Source organism: Salminus brasiliensis, chromosome 6, assembly GCF_030463535.1.
Source record: "Salminus brasiliensis chromosome 6, fSalBra1.hap2, whole genome shotgun sequence".
NCBI lineage: Eukaryota > Metazoa > Chordata > Actinopteri > Characiformes > Bryconidae > Salminus > Salminus brasiliensis.
This window is the reverse complement of record NC_132883.1, coordinates 8,849,933-8,872,706: the sequence shown is the minus strand read 5'-3', so window position 1 is coordinate 8,872,706 and position 22,774 is coordinate 8,849,933. Positions and strand designations below refer to the sequence as shown.

The window sequence follows — 22,774 nt, the reverse complement described above, 5'->3', positions numbered from 1 at the left end:
TGCTAGCCTTGTCTGGGATCGCCTTTATAGGGTGCAACCCACTAAGGCCACCTAACAACAGGTGACGCAGGCGATTAATGCTATGTAGTTTGAGCTATTCTGAAGGTCGTGTTCGTGTCCACATGGCATGTTGAACAAAGACGAGGAGGATATATGACACTCTCTGATATGTTACACAAATAAAATATGATTACTGGAGTTGGGATATTCTTTTGTTTGGCCTCTAAATGAAATAAACATATTTTATTATTAAATGATTGGAGAGGAAGATTGACTTGGTGTGGCTGGAAATGTGAAATATGTCAATGATTAATTAGACTTGGGAGAAAATAAAATATCACAGAGCATACTATCACTGTCTCGATAAAACATCTTCATTGTATCTTCATTGTTTTTGACATGAATTAAATCTGGCTGCTGTTTTTTAATATGTGTCAAAATTTCAAAATGATGAATGGACCAGTAGAAGTGCTCCAAAATGATTTGGAATAAAATATTTTAAAACATTAAGAAGGTGTTTTCCCTTCTCCTGTAAAGTTGCAAATTTGGAGTTTTTGGCGTGTCATCAACGATGTGATGGTTAAAGAAAAAGTTCATATTTAACAGATCCAATGACAGCAATGTAAGTTTCCCTACAGCACTCAGAGAATACGACACCAGTGTCACACCATGCTGTAGCCATTTTATTTCCCAAAACATAGAGCTCTTCACACACTAAACAGCTACAGATACCAACTTAACACTTGTGCATTCCCCTTCCCCAATCCCCAATGCATAACTTTCAGATACATTCATTGCGAATAGCCTGAAGTGAGGTCAAGTCATGAGAATCAAACAGAGAAGACCTAAGCATGTCTTTGTTTTTTAAAGCTATGTTATTATATATAAATATAATTAGTGTGCTTAGTGTCTGTGGTGCTTTAGGAGGATTCAGAAGAGGCTCAGCATGACCTGTGTATACAATACAATATATTGAACTGTAAACCATGTGCTTTAGCATCTGCTCAGTCCTGATTATGCAAACGTGCAGCCTTGATTAAATCATGAATATTACTTGGTAAGTTTTATTTTTCCCTAAAACTCATTTTTCATGCTTTAATCAAAGCAGCCCTTTACAGTGTTTTCACATGAAGTACATGTCATGTAGATTTGGAGGCAGAGATTGTGTTTGAAAATGAATAATGTACACATTTGTTAAAGGTAATTATCTGATAAATGAACACTGGTTGAAGTAAACTGATGGATATGTTCTTCCTACCATCCCTGATTAATAAAATATAAATACTGCTTTATATCACAAACAAAATCCACAAACAAAATCCACAAAATAGTCTTTCAATATATCTATATATTTATATATACTGCAGGTGTCAATATTTTATAAATACTAAAACTAAATGCAAATACTACAATCATTTAAAGTCACTACATCATTACACGATTCATGAGAAAATCTGGTGGCCTTATAAATATTTGTACTTGCTATTTGGACAATGACACAGTTTTTGTGACTTTGCTTCTGGACCCCCCCATAATGGATTTGAAAAGCAGCGATCAAGATGTGATTAAAGTGTAGGCATTAAGCCTCAATTCCAGAAGTTTAACAAAACTATTGCATTAATAACTCAGGAGTCACAAAGAATACTTCATGTTTTTGCTTTAAGAAGCTCGTTGCTTTGGCTGTATGTTTAGGATCATTATTCATCTTCGCTGTGAAGAGCTGTCTTATCAGTTTTGCTGCATTTGACTGAGTCTGAGCAGAAAGTAGAGCTCACCCTACTACTTCTGTCAGGAGACATATCATCAATGAACACAAATGATCTTGCTCGTGCCAAAACAGTGCCTCCACAATGTTTGACAGATGATGTGGTATGCATTCAGATCATGCAACCCTTCATGTCCGTCTCCACATTTTTCTCCTTATATCATTCTGGTTCTGGTGTTTTTTTTACCAACATTTCTTAAATTGGAAACATTGACAATGATATACCTATCTCCTTAAAAGTGTTCTTCACTTGATTAGATGTGCTTTACCAAAGAAAGGATTCTGTGAAAATCTCCTTTGGCGGTCTTCTTCCAAACCTTTTGGTGTTGCTGAGCTGGCCTGTGCATTTCTTATTTTTAAGAACGAACCAAATTGTTGATTTTGACTAAACTAAAATTTCTGCTATCTTTGGACAGTATACTGAGAGTTGTCATGAACAACACAAATTCCAAAATGCAAAACACCTGCAATCAACTCCAGACCTTATATCTCCTTCATTTGTCACTGGGAGAACAGACCACACCTGGCCCTGAAACAGCTTAGGAGTGAATTGTTTAATTATTTTTAAGCATGTGAAAATGAATGGACTATAAAAAGGTTGTAATTTCTAAACCATTAATGCAATTTTTCCATTTAATTAAAGCTAGAAATCTACACTTCAATCACATCTTTTTACCAAAAGAAGTTTACCTTCTATTCCTTTAAATGCAGGTGTATGAAATGATTTAAGAAGCTCTGAAGCTCTGATGTCTAATAATTTTTTCTAATGTTTACATTGAAGCCAGGATTGCTGAGAAAGTGCATGGAGACTATTTAAGAATTTTAGGAAGATTTTAAAACTCATTTTTGTAACACTGTATTTGTGATCTATATTTTATAAAACTTTTACAAGTTATGCATCACTGCTAAGGGCAATTACAGCCTGAGTCTATGCACAATGGCTTTTAACTAGCATATGCAGGAATCTGCAAAATTACGCATTTAATAACTAATCATTTAATAACTGGGAACAAAACACCCAGTGGTTTGTGCTTTGTTAACCCAGTGAAGTATATGCTAATACATGGCTTTGGTATTAAGGCTTGAAGATGTAGTTATGCCATCAAACAAGAAGATGGTATAACTACCATCGCTTTGTTATTGGCGGCACTGTATTTAGTCATTAGCTTCTCTTTTTTGCTTTTACACTCAATTATGTTTTTGGACAAATATTTTTTGTCCAATACTTTCTTTTGCAATCTTTTCTATATAAATGAAAGCAGGTTTCGCATGTCAAAAGTCAGTCTCAAGTTGAGTTCCATGTGAGTGAGTCTCAAGTTTAGTTCCAAGAAATTATGGGTCTCAAGCTGAAATGCCAAGGGTACTAAAGCTTAAGTCCAAAACTACTAGGAAGATCATCAAACCAGAAAGTTTTATCAAGGCCTGTATGTAAGCCTACACTCTAGCTCCTCGCGACTCTACTTTGTAATAGTTACTGTTTAAGGGGTTAAACCTCTAGAGCCAAATTCCCTGACACAGATGAAGTCTAAACTTGAACCGAGAAGAATGTCTAAAAGTGACTGACTAACTGGCACCGCAATTTATTTATTTATTTATTTTGTAAGATGTTTTTTTTTCTTACCAGGTAATGATTCAGTACTGAGCAAACTGCAAGGCCTAAACTCATAAATATCAGGTCTCTGGTATGTATATTTTTTTCTTCTCTCCATTCTTAGAGTCTCAAAGCTGCCTGACTCGAGTCCACGTGTCTGCTTGCCTGCATTTTCCATAGCGTGCTGTAAACACTGAGACGGTGATGACATAAGTGCAGTTTCAGCAAAGTCAGGGCATTAAGGTATCACCAGCATATTTACCTGTTTCTCACTTTCAGTCTACCTACAGTATTTAAAAGTACTTAAAATGTGACAAAGTGCTTCATCTACATTCACACACCAAAATCAGAACAAACAACCAAGTATAAAAGACAGTACAAGTACAAGAATAGAATATTCAACAGATTGCAAAATAGACTGATTCTACCGAGCCTTGACCAAGCAAACGACGAATAAAAAAGGTAAACGTACAGAATTCTGTAGAGAAGTTAAAGTTTTAGATCAGCTCTGCATGAATTCCAGCGGTAATTCAGCAGTCTGTTTTGTGTCTATTACATATTTACCAGGTTCTCAGCTATGACAGTACATCTTTAAATGTACTAATATTTTCACCAGCATTATTTTGCTCTTTATTTTTATTATTTTTTTACAAATTTTTTACCCAATTTTCTCCCCAATTTATCTGAGCCAACCCATTCACTAGGATTCCCCTATCCCTTGCAATGCTTCCGACACTAGGAGGGTGAGGACAAGCATGTATCCTCTGATACATGTAAAGTCAAGGACCACCCAGCTTCACTAGGCAGCCAACGCATTCTGAGGAAAACGTGGCTCCCCAGCTCTGATACATTAGCCAACAGACGCATGTGCCGACCAGCGTCACAATAGGAGAGAGTGTTGTCTACTAACAGAGAGAAATAGCATAGCATAGCCAATTGTGCTCAATCAGGCACTAGCTGCTGATGTCAAAGCAGAATGACCCAGAGTTTGAACTGGCAATCTTCAGGCCTTACTTTGTTCTGTTCTGAGGTTCACTATCAAATTTGTAGCAAATCTTCCCTGTATCATATGTCAGTGCCACAAGGGAAAAAGTGCCGTAGCTCTTACCCTGTAACTGTACATGACTATACTGACAATCTGGGCATAGTAAACATTAGGCTTGTCCTGGTCTGTGGTTCTGGGTCTTGCCTGGACTGGTACGGCTGGTCCTGCTATGCCGCGATGCTGGTGCAGGAATTCGACTGCTGCCCCTGCTGCCCCCTCTGCCTTTACCAGCACACACTGCTGCTCCTGCTGTTGTTGGTTTTGACATGCCTATATTGATTGTCTTCCCTGATCAAAGGCAAAAGGAGTACAGGCAAACAATTAGGGGGAGAAAAAGGGGGACACAACAAAGATAAAGTTTGTGAAAAAGCTGTGAAATGACTTACAGTGTGTAAATAATATAATAATTTAATAATTAAATCCAGAGACAATGAAGACATTAAAAAGCTAAGCACTAGCAAAACAGCAGTAACCCAAAGGAGATGAAAATAGGGAACAGTATTTTTACCTTTCTTTTTTGACCAGAGGGATGGTATCCCCTTGCAACCCACCCCTCTAAACAGAGTGTTACAAGGTGCTACAAATGATTCTTAACATCCTGACCTAAATTTAGTAAAAAGACTTCTCTGGACAGTGGAGACAGTCACTCCAAAAAAACAATGATATTTTAAAATATCCTTCATTTCAGAAGAAACAATTAATGAGCGTATGTCCCAATACTTTTGTCCATATAGTGTATTTCTGATTGAACAAGGGTCTCTGAGTGTTTGCGCCCAATGCTAGGGCATGGTGGTGGTGAATAGAACAGAGATCAATATTTTCTGGCTGTAACTCACTAGTTGACAAGAAGAACTCTTGACACCAGAAGGTTGCCAGTTTCATTCCCAGTACTGGCAGGAAGTGGGGGTGATGGGAAAGTGAAGGAACTGCGCTTTCTTCTTCTTTAACATTCAAGACTTTCTTGAGCGAGACATCCAACCCCCAATTGTTTCCCAGACGCAGAGGGAGTTGCCCACTGCTTCAAGTGTGTGTCCTAATCACTAGTGTGTGAGTGTGTGTGTTCACTGCCAAGTATTGGTAAAGTGCGGAGGTCAAATTCTGTTGTGCAATGTCCATAAAGAGAGTTTCTAATTTAAGATTACAAGGGAAAAACAGAATTTGGTTTCCAGATAATATTTATATTGCATGAGGAACCATGCTTAAAATCATTCGGATATGAATTTACTGTGTTAAAAAGGTCCATATCGATTCTATGTCGACTACAACCAGCCCTTGTTCTAACTGTAGAACTTCACTTCAGTCAGTTCTCACTGCCAGGCAGAAAAGGACTGGTTCCAATTTCAAGGCTCAGTTCTGCATCTCTGCCAGTTTGTCTTTGCCGCTGGCATGTTCAACATGGCCCGGGTTGCTCTGCGACAATAGCTGTTTGCAGATGCATGTAAAAGTTGTTTAGCTGTGCTGTAGTTCACAGCTTTTTCCAGGCGAGGTCCGCTCCTGACTGCCTGCTGTTGGGGGTTATGCGTTGGATTTGTGTGGGGCATTTAGGGGGCTCAGTGGGGACTTGGTGGGGGCCCAGAGAGGGATGAATGGCTTACCTTGTGCGTGTGTGTAAGCTCGCTGCAGCGCCACTGTCCTGCGTGTGTTCTGTGTACAGCCCGCACTGCTGTCCATGAGGTGAGACTTCCAGCCCTACACACACACACACACACACACACACACACACACACACACACACACACACACACACAAACCACTCACTGTTACCTTGCTGCCAGAGGAATGCTTGCATACAAGTGTATGTGTGTACTATATTAACATGCTGATACTGCAAGCTCTGTACACAAATTAAGGCTTCTCATCATGGGGAGATACATGAAAAATAATCCTTACAATCATTTGGCTATTTAAGAACACATCTGCATACACACTAACATACAGTGCATAACACGTTTGCAAAGTGTTGCAGAAATGAAAAGGAAATACGTGTAAAAAAAAAAAAAAAAAAGGTAAGTAATGCAAACATGCAAATATAAACAGGGTATTTCAGTCTTTGAGAGTCTTTGGCACAGAATATGGAAAGTGTGTTATTTAGAAATGTGCTAACACTAAAATAATGATCACATGGGGGCATCCATTATACAGAGACTCTCTTCACTTCTGAGAGAAAAAACGTCTTCAGATGCAAACCACAGATCACTGATATACATCACTACACTGTACATCACTACACAATCATCCACACTCAAAATAATACACACAAAATAAAGGTGCTACAATAAGTTTTCTGAGCGATGCCACAGAAGAAGCGGTTTTGGTCCCCCAAAGAACTACAGAATATAGACATTCATTCATTGTTTATTTCCTGCTTTTGTTGGAGTAACTGTCTTTAATGTCCATGGATGGCTTTCTACTAGATTTTGGAACATTGCTGTAAGTAATTGACTATATTCAGCAACAAGAGAATAAGGAGTAGGTCATGATATTTGATGACCACCACCACCTCATCCCAAAAGTATTGGCTGGACCACTATCATTCCAGAAAACACAGATCCACTGCTCCACAGCCCAATGCTTCATACCCCTCTGGCTATGCCTGGCATTAGGCATGCTGCCAATAGGTTCATGTTTATCTGCTCCAGAAAGTCCTATTCTATTGGCCTATTCTACTTCTCTACAGGGACTAGACAAGCTCTGTGTGTGCATTTGCACATCAGTGTCAGTAATGGATACAACCTAAAGTAGCTAAATGCATTTAGTAGAATGGGTCCCCACTAACATTTGGACATATAGTGTATTCTTGTGAAAGAGATGTGTTTAAAGGTTTCAAGAAGTCTAGAAAAGGTTCTTCCACTTTTACAAAAATAGTTCAATATGGAACCAAAATGGTTCTTCTATGGCAGTGATCAAAAAACTCTTTGTAGCTCCTTTATTGATTTTTTTTAGTGTGAATTGTATTCAAACAGCAGAAACCTCACCGTATTTCTGGGCTACAGAAAACAGTACTTGGATCGTTTAGAAGGTACCAGCATTTGACACACAGAAACACACACTGCATTGAGAAGGTGAACCCACAGTAAAACCCACTGGTGTGGCGTGAATGTGAAAAGCAAAGGTCTGTCATGCAGACGCAAACACTCAAGCACTCCAACAAAAAATAAACAAGGTTCCCCCAGGCTATCAAATGCTCTGGTCTCTGTTATTCATTCAAACCATCAAAACCCCCTAAGCAGCCCACATTCTCAAATAAATACTCCATTGTTTTTCAACTTTATCCTGATTCGCTGCATATTTTGTTATTTGGAAGTTCACAGACAAATTGGAATGGACTATACTAAACAGTTTACCATTAATATTGGTACAGGTGTGCTGTTCTCTAACTCATTAGTTATTTAGTTTCTCCTCATTTGGTTTTGGCTGGTTTAACCATGTCTTGATGAAAGACAGCTGCTTTCACCTTTCTGTGGAGATGGAACATCGGTGTGGCGCATTAAAACTCACAGCTGGCAGAGGGTCTACAGAGCTTTGTTGTTTAGCTTTGTTGTTTGTAATGGGAGCGTTTTGGTCCGGTCATTGCCACATGTACACACCGCTTGAGGCTTGAGGCTGTGTCATGGCAAAAAACTGCCGATACAATGTGTACTGAAAAAAGGGTTATGATTTAATACACTGTGATATATTCTAATACAAGCAAGATGGTCTATTGATTATATTATTTTTAAATACATTTTTAGGAAAACTAGAGTAATATCAACACATCATTATGTGCATAAAACCAGAGTAAAAGAAAAGTTTACCATTTATCCAATCAGAACAGAACATAACTATATCTAGAGTTCAAAAACATAACATAAAATGAACTAGTCTGACACCAATTTTACTACTCATACTAGTCATCAAAAATCTTTAATGCCTAAATACAGAATCACTAAATATCCTACTGCGATTAGCATAATTTCATACACCCCTAGTTATGACACATTATTTTCTGTGACCATAAGTTATAAAAACAAATAAAGTTATGTTAGATTGTGAACTAACTGTGATAAACACCAATCAGTCAAACTTTTGAAACCACTATGGTGCCGTGAAAAACACTGGTTACCTTGTTACAATGGCACCGGTCAAGGCAGGATATAGTGAATGTGTTGGAGGCAAGAAAAACAGGCAAGTGTAAGGATGTGTATCTACTAAAAGTGGTTCAAGGAGGGTCAACCGTCAACGATTATAGATGCCCAAGGTTTGGTGATGTGTGTGGAGAGCAAATGCTAGCCTGTTATGTTCTGGGTCAGATACCACAAATGAACTACTGTGGCTATGTAGCTATGAAGACTTACTGTAACTATGCATTGTGGAGTCCATACCTCGATGGTTCAGAGCTGTTTTGGCAGCATGAGGGGGACCCACACAATAATTTTATGTTTAATAAATGTTTTAATGTTATGGCTGTTTGATGTAATGTATGCTACAGGTAGATTTTAAATGAAGGGAACCTGATTAATGAAATTAGATGGTAGGGTGGAGTGTGAAAACCTTTAGTTTCTTTGGCTCTTGATGAATTGAGATGAGAACACATGGTGTAGGACCAACCTCAGCTCATTAAAATACTGGAACATTAGACCCTGGAGTGTAGAATGAATGCTAGAAGTAAATCCTGCAAGTGTGCGCAACTTCAGCATGTGGACTGCTTACCTCTGCTTTAAGGTCTAACATATAAAATATTTATGAGCTTCTAGGGGAGGGAGCTGCTAGGAAAGAAGCTTGGAGAGTCTTCAATGTCAGCAGACAAGGCGTCAGACATGAAAATATCACATATACTGCAACTAAAGCATTTCAGGAATGCTTAAACATTACAGCAGAGCTTTTCTGTGTCTCATGTTTAAATGAGATGGCACGTTGAGACAAAAATGTCCGCCTGACCTTTTAGAGAGCAAAAATATATATTTTTACATTTTTTTCATAGCTTATGCCATTTGGCAGGATTTTGCTTGTATGACTTCATAAAGCATTGTAGCTCCTGTGTAGCTGTTACGCACACCTGTTTGGTGCCTGACAGAGACATTAACTCCCCGTGTAACCTCAGCCTTCTAAAGGCTTGTAATTAGAGACCTCAGATAGAATGCTGTAGAGAAAGTGGAACAGTCTGCGTGCCAGATGGTCGATCTAAGATCTACAGAATGTAAGTGCATTACACTTTCAGTAACCTAATATAACGATTAACGAACATTCCTAATTTAGCAATGAAATCTTGATTTTGTAATGTTCCTGTAGAAAAAGCACTGGTAAGGGTGGTGCAACATACTTCCTCATTTGGAGGATGCTCTGAATGGCACAATGGCATAGAGATGGCATAGAGAAAACGGGGTTAAAGCAGTTCACTCCTCCGGTCTCTACACAGCTGCCAGCAAAAGTAAAAACAGTGTGTGCGTGTGTCTTAATGTGTGTATGGATCTATAAAAGAGCAGCATTAAGCTGGTATGTGCCTCACCTCCTCTCCTGGAGGTATGTTCTCGTGACACAAAGGACAGTGGTTACAGCTCCTATCAGCAGGAAGGGCTAAGCAGAGGAAAACAAAACAAAACAAAACCGTTATTCAGAGTAAAGTAATGCTGTCCCCATGTTTCACCAAAAACAGCAAGCTAATTGATTACAACAATATTACACCACACACAGATTTTGAGAGTCAGCAGTGTTGATTTTTATCCTCTAAACTGTAGTAGTCCGTATGTGAGTACAAACCTCAAACTTCGAACCGTACTCACTGAAATAGATCTTAATTCAAAACATTCCCAGATAAAGTAAAGTTGCAAAGCAAGAAAACTGAGAGGGCAAATAATTTGACATGAATGTATGGTTTATTTATGTGGAAATTAGATTAGCCATTCCCATACTTATTAATGAACTTTTTTATAAAAATAATATTTTTTTTTATTTTATGAAAAAAATAAAAAAAATTATTCATAGTAGTTACTGATTAATTAATGGTAGGTACTGAGTAAACTTTAGTACATACTGAATGGTCTATAGTGTCTTAGTAGATGCAGAATATTCAAAGCATTTACTGAATATCTGTTAGTAAATTGACCACACAGAATAATTTAAAGCAGTTTCTAAATAAATCATTATAAATCTATGATAATTCATCAAGTTATAGTAAACACTGAATTTTCAAATAGCATCATAGATAATGAAAATACATAGTTCATAGTTCATACATAGAAAATAATAATTCATGGTATGCACTGAATACTCCATAGTGGTTTCTGAATAATACATAGGAAATATTGAACATTTTCTAGTAGTTAGCCAACTTAAGTCAAATACGAAATGAAAGCACATCTCTTCCCATGCACTGGTAGGTCTGTGAACTTACATATGGTCATCACATGCAGGAAGTATGGGTGTGTCTGCTGATGCAGTGGTGTGTATAAACACTGAGGTGTGATCGCAGTGAGTACTCACAGTTGCAGGTGGAGCTTTGAGTATGCTCAGTCAGCCTGTCTCGGGTGATGGCCTCTGAACAGCGAGGACACTGAATAAAATCTGCCTTGCGCTCACACTCTGATAGCAGGTGCTCTGTCAGACTAGAAATCTCAACCACCTAACACACACACACACACACACACACACACACACACAAAATCATCAGCTTTGTTCAAAACACTAAAGAATAGGGATAATTGCCACTGTTTTGCAGATATCAGCACAGATTAGATCAGCCAGAGTACCATACAAACTACACAGCATTTGTTTCATGATGTGTGTTTAGGGACACTGTCCTGTTGAAACACCCAAAAGGTTAATCCATCTAACTGACGGTTTAAGTTTATGCTGAGGAATTCTGAGGTAGTCCTCCATCCTCATTACTCTAGCCACACAACAGCCCCAGAGCATATTGCTACCACCATCATGCCGAACAGTTAGTACAGTGTCCTTGGAGCTGAACTCCTTATACATGTGGTCAGCTGTAAACTTTAGTTGTGCTAGGTGTCAACTTTGGAGTAGAGACTTCTATCTTGGACGGCAGTGTTCCAGCAGCTTTCAGTTAATGGCAGCCCTGTCCTTTGGATGGGTTCTTGGTTCTTGGGTTGTTTCTGACCATCCAACCCAATTTCCTTTCAACTGAGGTTGATAGTTTGGGTCTTCTTTCATTGGCTATACCTACCAAAAACTTACACACAGTAGTTACACACTGCTTGAACTGATGATCTTTATATCTGCAGTATGATGGTCATCCTAATGAGTGCTAAAAATGATCATAATCACTGTTGTTCACTGTTGTTCTCTATTAATGATAATAGTCTTTGATTATTTTATCATTTTTAAGCATCCTCAAATGGAAATGCCAAAGGTGAAATTGCTAAACAATGAATTTCCGATTAGATTTGACCATATGCAACTCTGATGAATAAGGCTCCTCCTTATCTAAAGTAAAAACTGCCAGGCGTCAAACTGCAGGGATCTTTGCCGATCTTCAGGAAACATAAGAAAATAATGCATTATTTAAGGTCACAGGAGAGAACCCAGCATTGTCCTGAGGGCAGGACGAAGAGAAGGAAGTATGTGAGATATCTGAGAAAGGTCAATACAGTTCTTAGAGTGAACGTTCCACTAGGCTGGAATGCTGTGAAAGCAAACACAGTGACAGTTGACCTCTCTAAAGTGAGCTGTCAGACTGGAGAACCGGGGAAACGTGCGGGCAGAAAACAAAGGGCCATCTCCTTTGTCTTTCCAGCCAGAACCCTTTACCAATTCAGTTGTCAGTGATGACCAAAAGGCTAAGGACATCTTAAACAGGTTTAAGGCTATGGTGTAATGCTGATTGGCTCCATTACACTCAGAGTGCTTTATATCCTAGAGTTCTGCAGTACTGCTTTGTTCACTGTTCAAGTGAGTGAGTGAGTGTGCTTACAGTGATGGGTTGGCCTAAAAACAAATGTAGTCAACACACTAATCCACCAACATATACACGACACGTTTAGTGTCTTGAGTTCTGAGCTTGGTGTTTCCATTTCAAAACTACAAGGTTAATTTAGCTGACAAGCAGGGCATGAATTGAGGAAGGATGGAAGAGGATGCCATCACAATAGTTAAAAAAGATGTCCTCCTTGTAAAACATCTCTTATGTATTAACATTATATACTCTGATATAGTTTTGGGGTCCAAAAGCAAATATATAAGAGAAAAAACAGTACTGTAAATGAACAATACAATGGGGCTTTAAGATTGCTGCTGCTTCAGTTTGAGCTATGCAGTATAGTTCTGCCCATTAACATAGCTAACTGTATGGCAAATTGTGTCAGTAATCACAGCAAGTAACCAAGAAAGATTCGCTGACAACAGTTTTGATGTTTGAGGAAAGCAGTTTGTCTGACAAATGGCAGACTATACTCAAAGTCCCTATAGTCTGTTCACTCTGTGCAACACCACCGGGCCGCTAGTTCCAGTCATTTGAGACCAGGAGTCTATCTCTATGAATAGGTAAGGTGGTGAATACTTTTGACACTTAATGTACTGCTCTATATGACTCTACTATGTTTATATGTGTATAGTGCTGACTTATACCTGTTTGCAATGAAGGCACCGGCACAGCATTGGACAATATTTCCAGTAGTGCAGGTCCAAGCCCTCCTCCGTAAAAGTCTTGTCTTTCTCATCACAGAATATACACAGACTAGAGAGGAAAAACCTTATTACAGAACATACCAGAGTCCAGCATGGTATCACCACTCAATAAAGCTAAAACATACACAAGCAAAAAACATACATCCTCATACGTAACTGGTGCCTTTAGTATGTGTAACGTGGATTTACCCAGTGATTATATACACAGTGAACACTGGCGACTTACACCTCAGTTAAACAGGAGCTTACTTGTCAAAGTTGTTTTGTACAGTTGACTGGTTCCCTTTGACTGCATCACCAGACATGGAAGGAGTTCCCGCACCTTGTTTAACTGGCTTTTCAGGTGATTTGTTTTTTTCCTGCCCTTTCTCCTACATAAATCATAAGGATAATGTTATTAAATAATGTTATTATTGCATGTGATATGTTAAAAGACAGCATTAAACAGTCACTTTCACTCAGTCAAACATACACTTTCACTATACAAAGGTGTTCAACTTTGTGGGTCATTTTGCTGGGTTATTTTCACCGTGCCAGGTAGTTTTTGTGTAGCTCAGTGGTTGGGTTATTGATTCTGTCACACTAACAACCCATCAAATAGGTTAATTTAAGTCTGTAAAATTGTGTGTTTGTTTTTACAGTCTTTTTGAAGTTTTATTTATGATAATGTAAAGTTACAGATACAATAAATAAAAGATAAATAAAAAATATATATTTTAAGTAGATATTAATGTAATCTATGCACTTAATTTTTTGTCGTTTGTTACCATTAGCCTTCTGATTAACCAGCTGTTACTTAGCTAACCTTGTTAACCAAACAAGCTGGGTACTTTCTCTTTAATGTGGTTTTATAAAGCAACAACACATTTGCCTACATTTCTGCAGCAATCTGAGGAGCAGCATAAATACAAGCAATAACACAAGCAATTATAAAGATTTAATTTTAATTGATCAGTTTGTCATTATAGTAATAAGCATAAAGTATTAAGTACTTAATTTTATGTATAATAATAATAATAAGCCACATTTAAGCTAAACTGGAAACAGGGTTACAGGCAACCCAGTCTGGGTCTGGTTGCCTGTAACCCTGTTTCCAATGAATATGTGAACACACCCTTATGTTGCAGTTTTATAAGATTGCTGGCACAAGTTAATTGAACTTGGTAACTTTTTTTGTAAAATACAATTGTGTGGGTTTCTTTTTACATGAAATACCAATATAGTTTTGTATTAAACCCGAATACATGTGCAGAGTTACGCCTCATTATTACATAAAGAGTATTACAGTGAAAGATCTACACCATTGTTATTTAAAGTAGGTGAAAGTGTATATCTGCTCTCCTCATTTTTCATTGGGTAAGAGAAGCCAAAGTATGATGCTGTAATCTCCTCCAGAGGAGGATGACATCATAGCTGGCAGATGAACCTACACTGATCTCCTTCAAAACAGCAAGCTGCTCTTGCAGGCTCTTGATCTCTTCTTTCTCCCTCTCTCCCTCCTTCTGCTCTCCTCCTTTCTTCAGCACCTGGGAATAGGAAAATTCAAAAAACAGCACCAGATAAAAAAGACAGAGAAACAGAAGAAAAAAAGAAAAAGAGAAGAAAAAGAAAGCAGGAAAGGAAAGAGAGAGCACAGTCAAGTTTTAATTGGTTATATTTTACTAGGGCGATAACAGTAGAGTCACTGTGCAGTCACTGTAGAGTCATAGTAACTGTAAGTAACTGTATAGTCAGTTACTATGGAGTCACTGTATAGTCACAATTGCAGTGGAATTATTGTAGAGTCAGTTACTGTGGAGTCACAGTTACTATGAAGTCACTATACAGTTGCTGTGGAGTCTTTGTGGAGTCACCGTGGAATACTGTGGAATACTGTGGACTTGTTGTAGAGTCACAGTTACTGTGGAGTCACTGTAAAGATCCTGATTTCTGACTGAGAGTCAAACTGAAATCCTCGAGCCATTACTGAACTCATTTCATACTGTAAACATCACAGCTGAGTGACTGTTACCTGAGAGTCTGGAAGTCTTCCATCTATCTTGGCGAAAGAGTCAAAGAGGTTTTTGTAGAGGACAGTTTTACGCACGCTGGAATCATCGGATGGCAGGTAGTTTAGTACAGCATAGCCGTGGTGGCGGTACATGGCCTGCACGATCCGCACAGCCAGCTCTCTCACAGATGCTGCACTGTGTTCTAACGCACCTACCAGAAACTTAACACACACACACACACACACACACACACACACACACACACATTTCATTACAAAAAATCTTACAAGTAGAATTTACAACGTTCTACATTTCTTCTTAAAACCCACTTTCTCAATTTCACTAAGATTCTGATATTCACCAATGTTATTTGGGATTTGTAATGGTGAAGCCATCAAACAGGAAAAAAAAATCCTCCTAGGAAAATATGAGAACTGTGGCGTAATGTCAAACAGCCCTTTTCCTCCCTTATGTAGACACTAACAATCTCCACCATGTTAGCCCTGTTAAAATAGATATAATAAAATAAAATAGATATTCTATTCTAGTTCTTCAACTATTTAACCCCTTATGCTTGATGATTTGTATTACACACTATGGATTAGTGTTCAGTAACTACATACCAAAAAATGCAAACTGGCTGAGTTAAAGCATTTCTGGAGCAGTCAGGAATTACTGGTGATTTCAAGACGTTTCAAAGAGGTTAAACTGATCATTTGAGAGACTAAGTCTGTTACTGTTTTTACTAGTATATTACAACTACAAATGATAATATTAACCCCTTATACAGCATATGGTCAGTCGGTGGGCTGAAAGTGTTATTACAAACTAATACCAGAGAACAGCCCCACCAGATGGTACAGTCCCAGTAGTTACTAAGTAATACACCTTAGTGTGTAATAAGCCTTTCTGCGTTAAGACGTTAATAAACTATACTACACTACATACACAAGCGCCTGGAGAAACTTTAAGAGCTTAACATTAACTTTAACAGCTGCATAAAGAGAATAAAAAACACACAACACATGACATTTTTACGTAAAGAAATTAGTGCATGTTATTGGATTTTATTATAAATCAATTAGAATAACTGATTATACCATTCCTAAAGCCTTGCAACTGAATTTCTTTCAGATCACATCGCAACGCTATTACATCTTTGCTGTTTTTTCATTCAATTTAAAAAAAGACAACATTCTTTAGAGTCAATAAAACCTTCTTCGCTGTTGTAGAATATCTTGCCAAGTTCAACGATACATTTACTGAAAATCTAAAAACAAATTATCCATACACAAACTAATTCTGATCGTAATAACTGCTGAGCTCAGAGTAATGCTCATAGCACATAGGTCTTTCTTTCTCCATGTTCTTTTCTCCCTCCCTTTTTTTTTCTTTCTGTCTCTCTCTCTCTCTCTCTCCTCCCCACAATCCCTCTCTATCTCTCCATACACTGATGGTATTCACTAGAGGCCTGTCTCTCTTCCCCTCATTTTAATTACAGGAAACTCAATCGCATCTCTGCTCGACCCAACAGCCCATCACCTGGGAAACCAGCAGCAGGAGGCAGACATTTATCAGCCTGGAACTCTTAGGTAACTCATGGCAACCCCATTACCCAGGCCTTCTGTTCAACCGGGCCAGAATGATTTAATAAATAAGTAATAAACAAACAATCAACATTTGAAGACATGGTGTGAATGGAGAGAGAGAGATCCAGGCTCGGATGCAGGATCAAGTAGACAACGGGCAAAGGAATAAGAGAGGGGACATTACCACTGTGTGAAGAGGGCTGGTAATATTAATAATATGCGTTTATTACAGCATTATAGTGAACTTATAACAAATAGATTAGCACTAGGCTAGTCCTTACTTCAGACTCATGACAAACAACTTGTTTACTGCAGTAATGATGTTAGCTTATAACTGACAGAACTAGCTTATGAGTAAGTTTGCATTTTACGTGTTTCACTGTTATGATGCACAACAACCAATATTTTAGCTGGATCAGTATCTGTAGCTTTATATCAGGAAATGTCAACCACAGAATTTAAAAGTCTTGCTCAGATAGGAACTCATTTTGTCATTTTGAGGGGTAAGTCACCTGAGATGACAAAATCAGAAGGTCAAGCAGGTGGGATACACTATTCAGACTGCTGTCTCTCTTCTCCCTGTAGCATCTGTAGGGAATGTTCTAGTGTTCAATCACATAAGATAAGGCACATAGCTTTTTGTGTTTGCTGGGCTAGTGTGCTCTGGTTTTAAAGCTGTAAAATATTTATGTTCCTAAATTTCATTACCCTAAACAGGCTATGGACCGCCGGTGGGCCGAAAGTGTTATTACAAAGAATGGCCCAAAGAATTTTATATTAAACCTGATGTAATAAAACGTGATTTTGTCCTATCTTTTTTAGAGTGCCTGAAAATGTTCCTTTTAGTCTCATTTAGTAATGAGTCTGATTTCAGTAGCTACCTGCCGGTGAGCTACTACACCATATGGGCTAAATCAATAAGAGTCCTTGGGCAAGACTCTGAATACTACTTTAGCCCGCCCTTGTAATACCAGTAACCTTGTAAGTCGCTCTGGATAAGAGTGTCAGCTAAATACCATAAATGTTAAATGTATGATGCGTTAAAAACAATATTGTAATGAACTATGTGTTATGAGGCAATGCAAGTACATGTTGTGATGGTATGCGATTTAACAACATAATAAGAAATGTTACAATAAGTTACCTAGGTGTTGCATTAAAATATATTATACAACACGATGCATCATACAATACTTTCTTTTTATAAAACCTTGCTTTAAAAGGTCCCAATCGTACCTAGCGTCCACACACTAATAGCTACAATACAATACATTTCTAGAATATGATGATTGACACAATGCATTTTGATACAATAACGATGCGTCATGATTGGTAAATTTTTTTTTTACAATACTATGAGAAAAGTTACAATATAAACTTTATGTAGTTGTGTTGAAGAGTGGCCAACTAGTCTGAGGCGGGTAGCAGTAGCTGGATGGTGGGCAGCCAGTCTGAAGCGAGTTTCAAAATGTCCCGATCCTATGTGCTGCATTAAAATATAATACTATACAATGCAAATGATACATTACAGCATAACATGATACAATATGATATGTTACATTATATGTTACATTGACTGAGGGGGGGAAATGTCTCTTGAAATGCTGGCCAATCTCAAACATTCACCTTTGGGCTTTTAAACCAAACTCTCACATTACTCAACTGTGGTGTGTTTCTGAGTGAAAGACCCTGAGTGTACAGAAGGTATGAAACTCAAACTCAGTTACACACACCCACAGAGCCAAGACTAATCCACCACACCAGCTCTGCACCAGAATACGAGCCACACTGTAAAATCAGACCCTACAGTTACACGTGAAAATTTGACAGCTATTGTGGCTGCAGACCTCACAGTTTACCCACCAAACATTCCTCAGGCAGCACAGGTGCCTGAAAAAACCCTCATACAAAGAAGCCCAAACACAGCACAAACATCAACTACTGCTAGCAGCCTGCAGAGAGACAGAACTGGGTTAGAGAAAGGAGAGACTGATAGAGGGGGTAGGGGGCCAAGAAAAAAAAAAAAAAGGGGGGGGGGGTGAGAGAGAAAAAGAGGAAGAGAGAGAGGGTGAGAACTGGAAAAGAAAGAGCGAGGAAAGGTGAGAGAGGAGAGAAAAAGTAGAGAAATTAAAGAAAGAAAAGGAGAAGGAAAATATTGAGAGAGAAAGAGACAAAAAAAAAGAGGAGAGAGCGCATGAGAGAGCTCTGAAAATAGGGCAAGTATGATTCTAATCAGTGTGCAATACCAGCAGACTAGGCCCGGTACTGAATATGGGGCTAAATAAGGTTTTGGAACAACAACAAAAAAAAGAAAAGAACAAGGAACTTCTCAAACAAGATATACAAAGAGTAAGTCATTCATTCGAATGATAAAGGGCTCAAAATGACAAAAGAAGAACTATCAATCAACTCAAAAGCGAACCCAGACTAGAAATCAATGTGTTTTATGGCACCACTCTTGTTCCAATCTCAACATTAAAAAAAAATATATTTCCCTATGGCTTTCTTCTCTTTACTTTATTGACTAGAAATGTTATCTCACAATGAATCTGTCAACATTGTAGGCCTCATCAGAGACTAATTATCGGCTAAGAGGTGAATAGATTAGTTAGACAGTAGCATGGTGCATTAACAACCTCCAGTTGAATACATCAAAAACGGTGGAGATCACTGTAGATTATGGAAAGAAACAGAACACAAAAACTCCAGTGCAGGTTCTGGGACAGTCGATAATCTTTCACATGTTGGGGAACTTGCAATAGCGATTCTTTGAAAAAGTGGAGCATTAACTCTGATTCTCTGAGACATAAAAAAATAAAGTAAGAAAAGACATACTAGTAAAATATTTGTGTCCTCAGGTCATATTACAGTGGGATACGGCAATACAGATATTCAGACTCGTAATAAACTGCAATGTCCTGTCAGTACACTTTCAAGAATAACTGAAACAACACTCCCTTCGGTTGATTCTGTGTACATTCAGTACACCCTTAAGCAAGAACACAGAATAATTTCAGACTTCCTCTCATCCAGCGTACCATCTGTTTCAACCTCAACCACAAACGGTTCCCATAGACTGTAGATTTTCATGTAGCAAGAACAAAAAAACAAAAAAAACAATTACACATTGATTTCTCCATATCTGTCACCAGTTCTTTCAAAAGCAACATGAATTGTTGAAGTATAGGTTGAAAAACAAAAAGTTTGGATGGAATATCACTTTTGGCAAATTACTTGCTTCAGACACCCAATGTATTTGAAATTAATCTCCTTCCTGACAGCTTTGACAGTCTCTCAATACATTATATCAGATTCTACAAGATCTAGTAATAGCTTCCACGCAGCCTTCACATCAAGAACCTCATTATCATCTCATCTAAAAACCTGTAACAGTCCTGTTAGCTTCAAACAGCTTCAAACCCATCGCCTTACACACTAGCAACTCACTTGTACAATTTCTAACTCTGTGCTTGAAATTGTTCTTAGTTATTGTTGTTACATAACTGATTCTTGTCCTCTTACAGAGAGAGGGAGTCAGGGAAAGAGACAGAGCACAGGGAAATACAAAGAAAAAGACATGTTGTCGGCACTTGGATAGTTTACACTCAGACTGTAGAGACAATAGAAGCTGCTGAAGGATTCTGTCTGACAGCGTAGAGGCCAGCAGTGACTGCTTTAGCTCAGTTACTCACAGTTAAGAGCCCAACACACGGACTGACATACAAAAGCTGTTCTGTTTCAGGGCAATTTCTCTGCAGAAACTCTTCTAATGATTGGCATGAAAGAGAAATTACTTGGGGAGAGAGAACAGGGGGCATTCACCACAAACCAACTTTTGTTTGGCATTCTTTGTCAAAATGTTGTGGAGGGTGCTCTGCAAATCTAAATGCTTAGATAACAAACGCTTTTCACGTCATGGGATTTTCTTGATCTGTTCCCATATGGTCTCATCTTTAACGCTGGTGTTTATGTCATGGTATTCACACTTATCCTGTTCCTAAAATGGGGGGCAGTAAAAAGTGTTCCAAAACATTTGGATTTATAGTGCATAATGCAAGGGCTGGGAAGTCACTTTTACTGCAGGCCTATTATTCAAGTATTGAGTATTTAATATCTAAAATGATTATGTATGCTAAGCAGATTAAGGAGTTTAAATAGTGTTTGTTCAACCATCCACAAACATGCAAAACAAAGAACAACAACGAAAAAAAACAGTCAGCCTGAAAAAGTAGCACTAACGTGTTGCTAGACAGCACATATACGCTCACTTTACAAGGATCACGGGGCAGTTTTCGCATCCGCCCAATTTTATAATAAATCCACCACTACTGTTGACTAACTCGCAATTACAAGATTGAAGGAGAGGTTGTTAACCAGTGGCTCTGAGAAACAGTGGAGAGAGCTGTGTTCTACCACACTGAACATAACAGAGATATTCTATTGTGTCAGAGGGCGCTTGTGAAACCATCTGTCTAACAACTAAAGCTGAAAGAATTCTGCATAGAGGAGTGGGAAAAACGTTCTCCCAGTTTATGTCAGAGACTTTAGGCCACCCTAAGCCCTAATAGCTGGCTGCAGTTAGACTGAATTTGCTAGGACAGCCTGACCTACTGGCAGTTGTTGAACTTATAAATGTTTTAATAGATTTTGGTTAACTCATTTCTAAGTGTTGTGAAGTCTTTTTAACCCCCTTTTAACCCCGATGTATGCATCTACAACCTTCTCTGGAAGCCCTTTGGATCTCAAGGAATAAAAAGGGACCTTGTGCAAGCTCTGAGAACTGTTGAGAAGGTGGTATGTGTGAATAATTCAGGCCATAGGGTGAGATCATCTCAGTCAAAGTGGTACGTAAGGCTTGTACTCAGGACATGGGTGCGGGTTGTCTGACTCTCTGGGGCCATAAAGCATGATCTTCTTTACTATGTATGCCTTGAAGAGGTGATGCAAACATACTCTATCTGCACAAGACACAGCTCACAGCCTACCTTCAGCTGCCTAAAGGATTTACCATGTTACTGTTAGTGAACAATAGTGAACAACAAGAAAATAGAGGTAGAGGTGTGTAAAAAAATAGAAAGTATTAACAAGGAGGGAGGGAGGGAGGGAGGGAGAGTAAAAAAAAGTCTCCTTACCCGCATGACATTTTCGAGGGTGAAGCCGGAGTCCTTGGTGCCAAGTTTTTCCAAAAGCTTTTCCAGTAGCTCAAGTCTGCTGAGGGCCAGGCGAGTGGGCAGGCTGCTCTTTATGGGTTTTACCAGCTCAATGGGCACCAGCTGCACAGCACGGACCTCCTTATACACAGCAATCTCCTGCAGAAAGAGAGAGACACACAAATATACATCCTTAAAATCTCTGAACACACCGATACACACAATATATGTCTTTCCAACACACACAATTTTTAACACAAACACCAAAACAGACGAACACACAAAAAACCCCAACAATTTACACTCATTAAGCCACAAATACACAGACATGACTATGATTTGACTAGAGGTGTAATGACACACAAATGTCAAAAGCTATGTGTTGTTTTTTTTGTTCCAGGTTATGATACATTTCCAGAAAAGTAGTAAAAACAAAATGTTAACATGTGCAATAGTCACATTGCAGGATGTGCAAGGTCATATAAGGAAAATTAAATCATACATGTCATGCTAAAATTTGCTTTATACAACAGGAAAGGTTGCACTGGTCTCATTTTCTATGACATATCTACCAGAGGTAGATTATATCTGCCCATTAGCATTTATCATACTCCAATATTTGATACACACAGGGAATTATTAATCTCCTGACATTTTGGATCATAGACATCTGGAAAAATCTGATAATAACTATCCGATAAATGATAAATGATCTCCAACTGTCAAATCAAGATCTTGTCCTACAGAGAAAGCATACTTAAACACAAACAAGTCATTTTCTTAGAAAACAAACAAATTTTATTTATTCATACTTTTATTTATGGTTCATTTATATATGTTGTTATCAGCAGTACAGTATTCCCTGTTTTGTTGCTTAACGTTTAGCAGAATTAAGATTGTAGAAAATAAGTGGTGAAACCTTCAGGCATTCATAGAAGGTCTAATGTTTTCTGGGAGTTAAAAAATAAATAAATAAAAATAATCATCATGAAAAGAATCATCATGAAAGCTGTATGCTGTG

The 22,774-nt window shown here is 38.3% G+C and overlaps 1 protein-coding gene across 2 annotated transcripts in view; it reads right to left on the bottom strand.

The window, feature by feature from the left end:
* Nucleotides 1-669: 669 nt before the first annotated feature.
* The window catches only part of cep104 (centrosomal protein 104), a 40,640-nt gene continuing 18,535 nt past the window's right edge, over nt 670-22,774 (bottom strand). For both annotated transcript variants that reach the window (XM_072681542.1, XM_072681543.1), the window contains exons 13-21: nt 21,736-21,912; nt 15,035-15,235; nt 14,454-14,549; nt 13,273-13,394; nt 12,964-13,072; nt 10,861-10,999; nt 9,887-9,954; nt 5,997-6,090; nt 670-4,689 (exon numbers count right to left, since the gene is read on the bottom strand). In XM_072681542.1, coding sequence (XP_072537643.1) covers nt 4,511-4,689; nt 5,997-6,090; nt 9,887-9,954; nt 10,861-10,999; nt 12,964-13,072; nt 13,273-13,394; nt 14,454-14,549; nt 15,035-15,235; nt 21,736-21,912 — 1,185 coding nt within the window. In that variant the 3' untranslated portion in view covers nt 670-4,510. The remainder of the gene's footprint in view (nt 4,690-5,996; nt 6,091-9,886; nt 9,955-10,860; nt 11,000-12,963; nt 13,073-13,272; nt 13,395-14,453; nt 14,550-15,034; nt 15,236-21,735; nt 21,913-22,774) is intronic.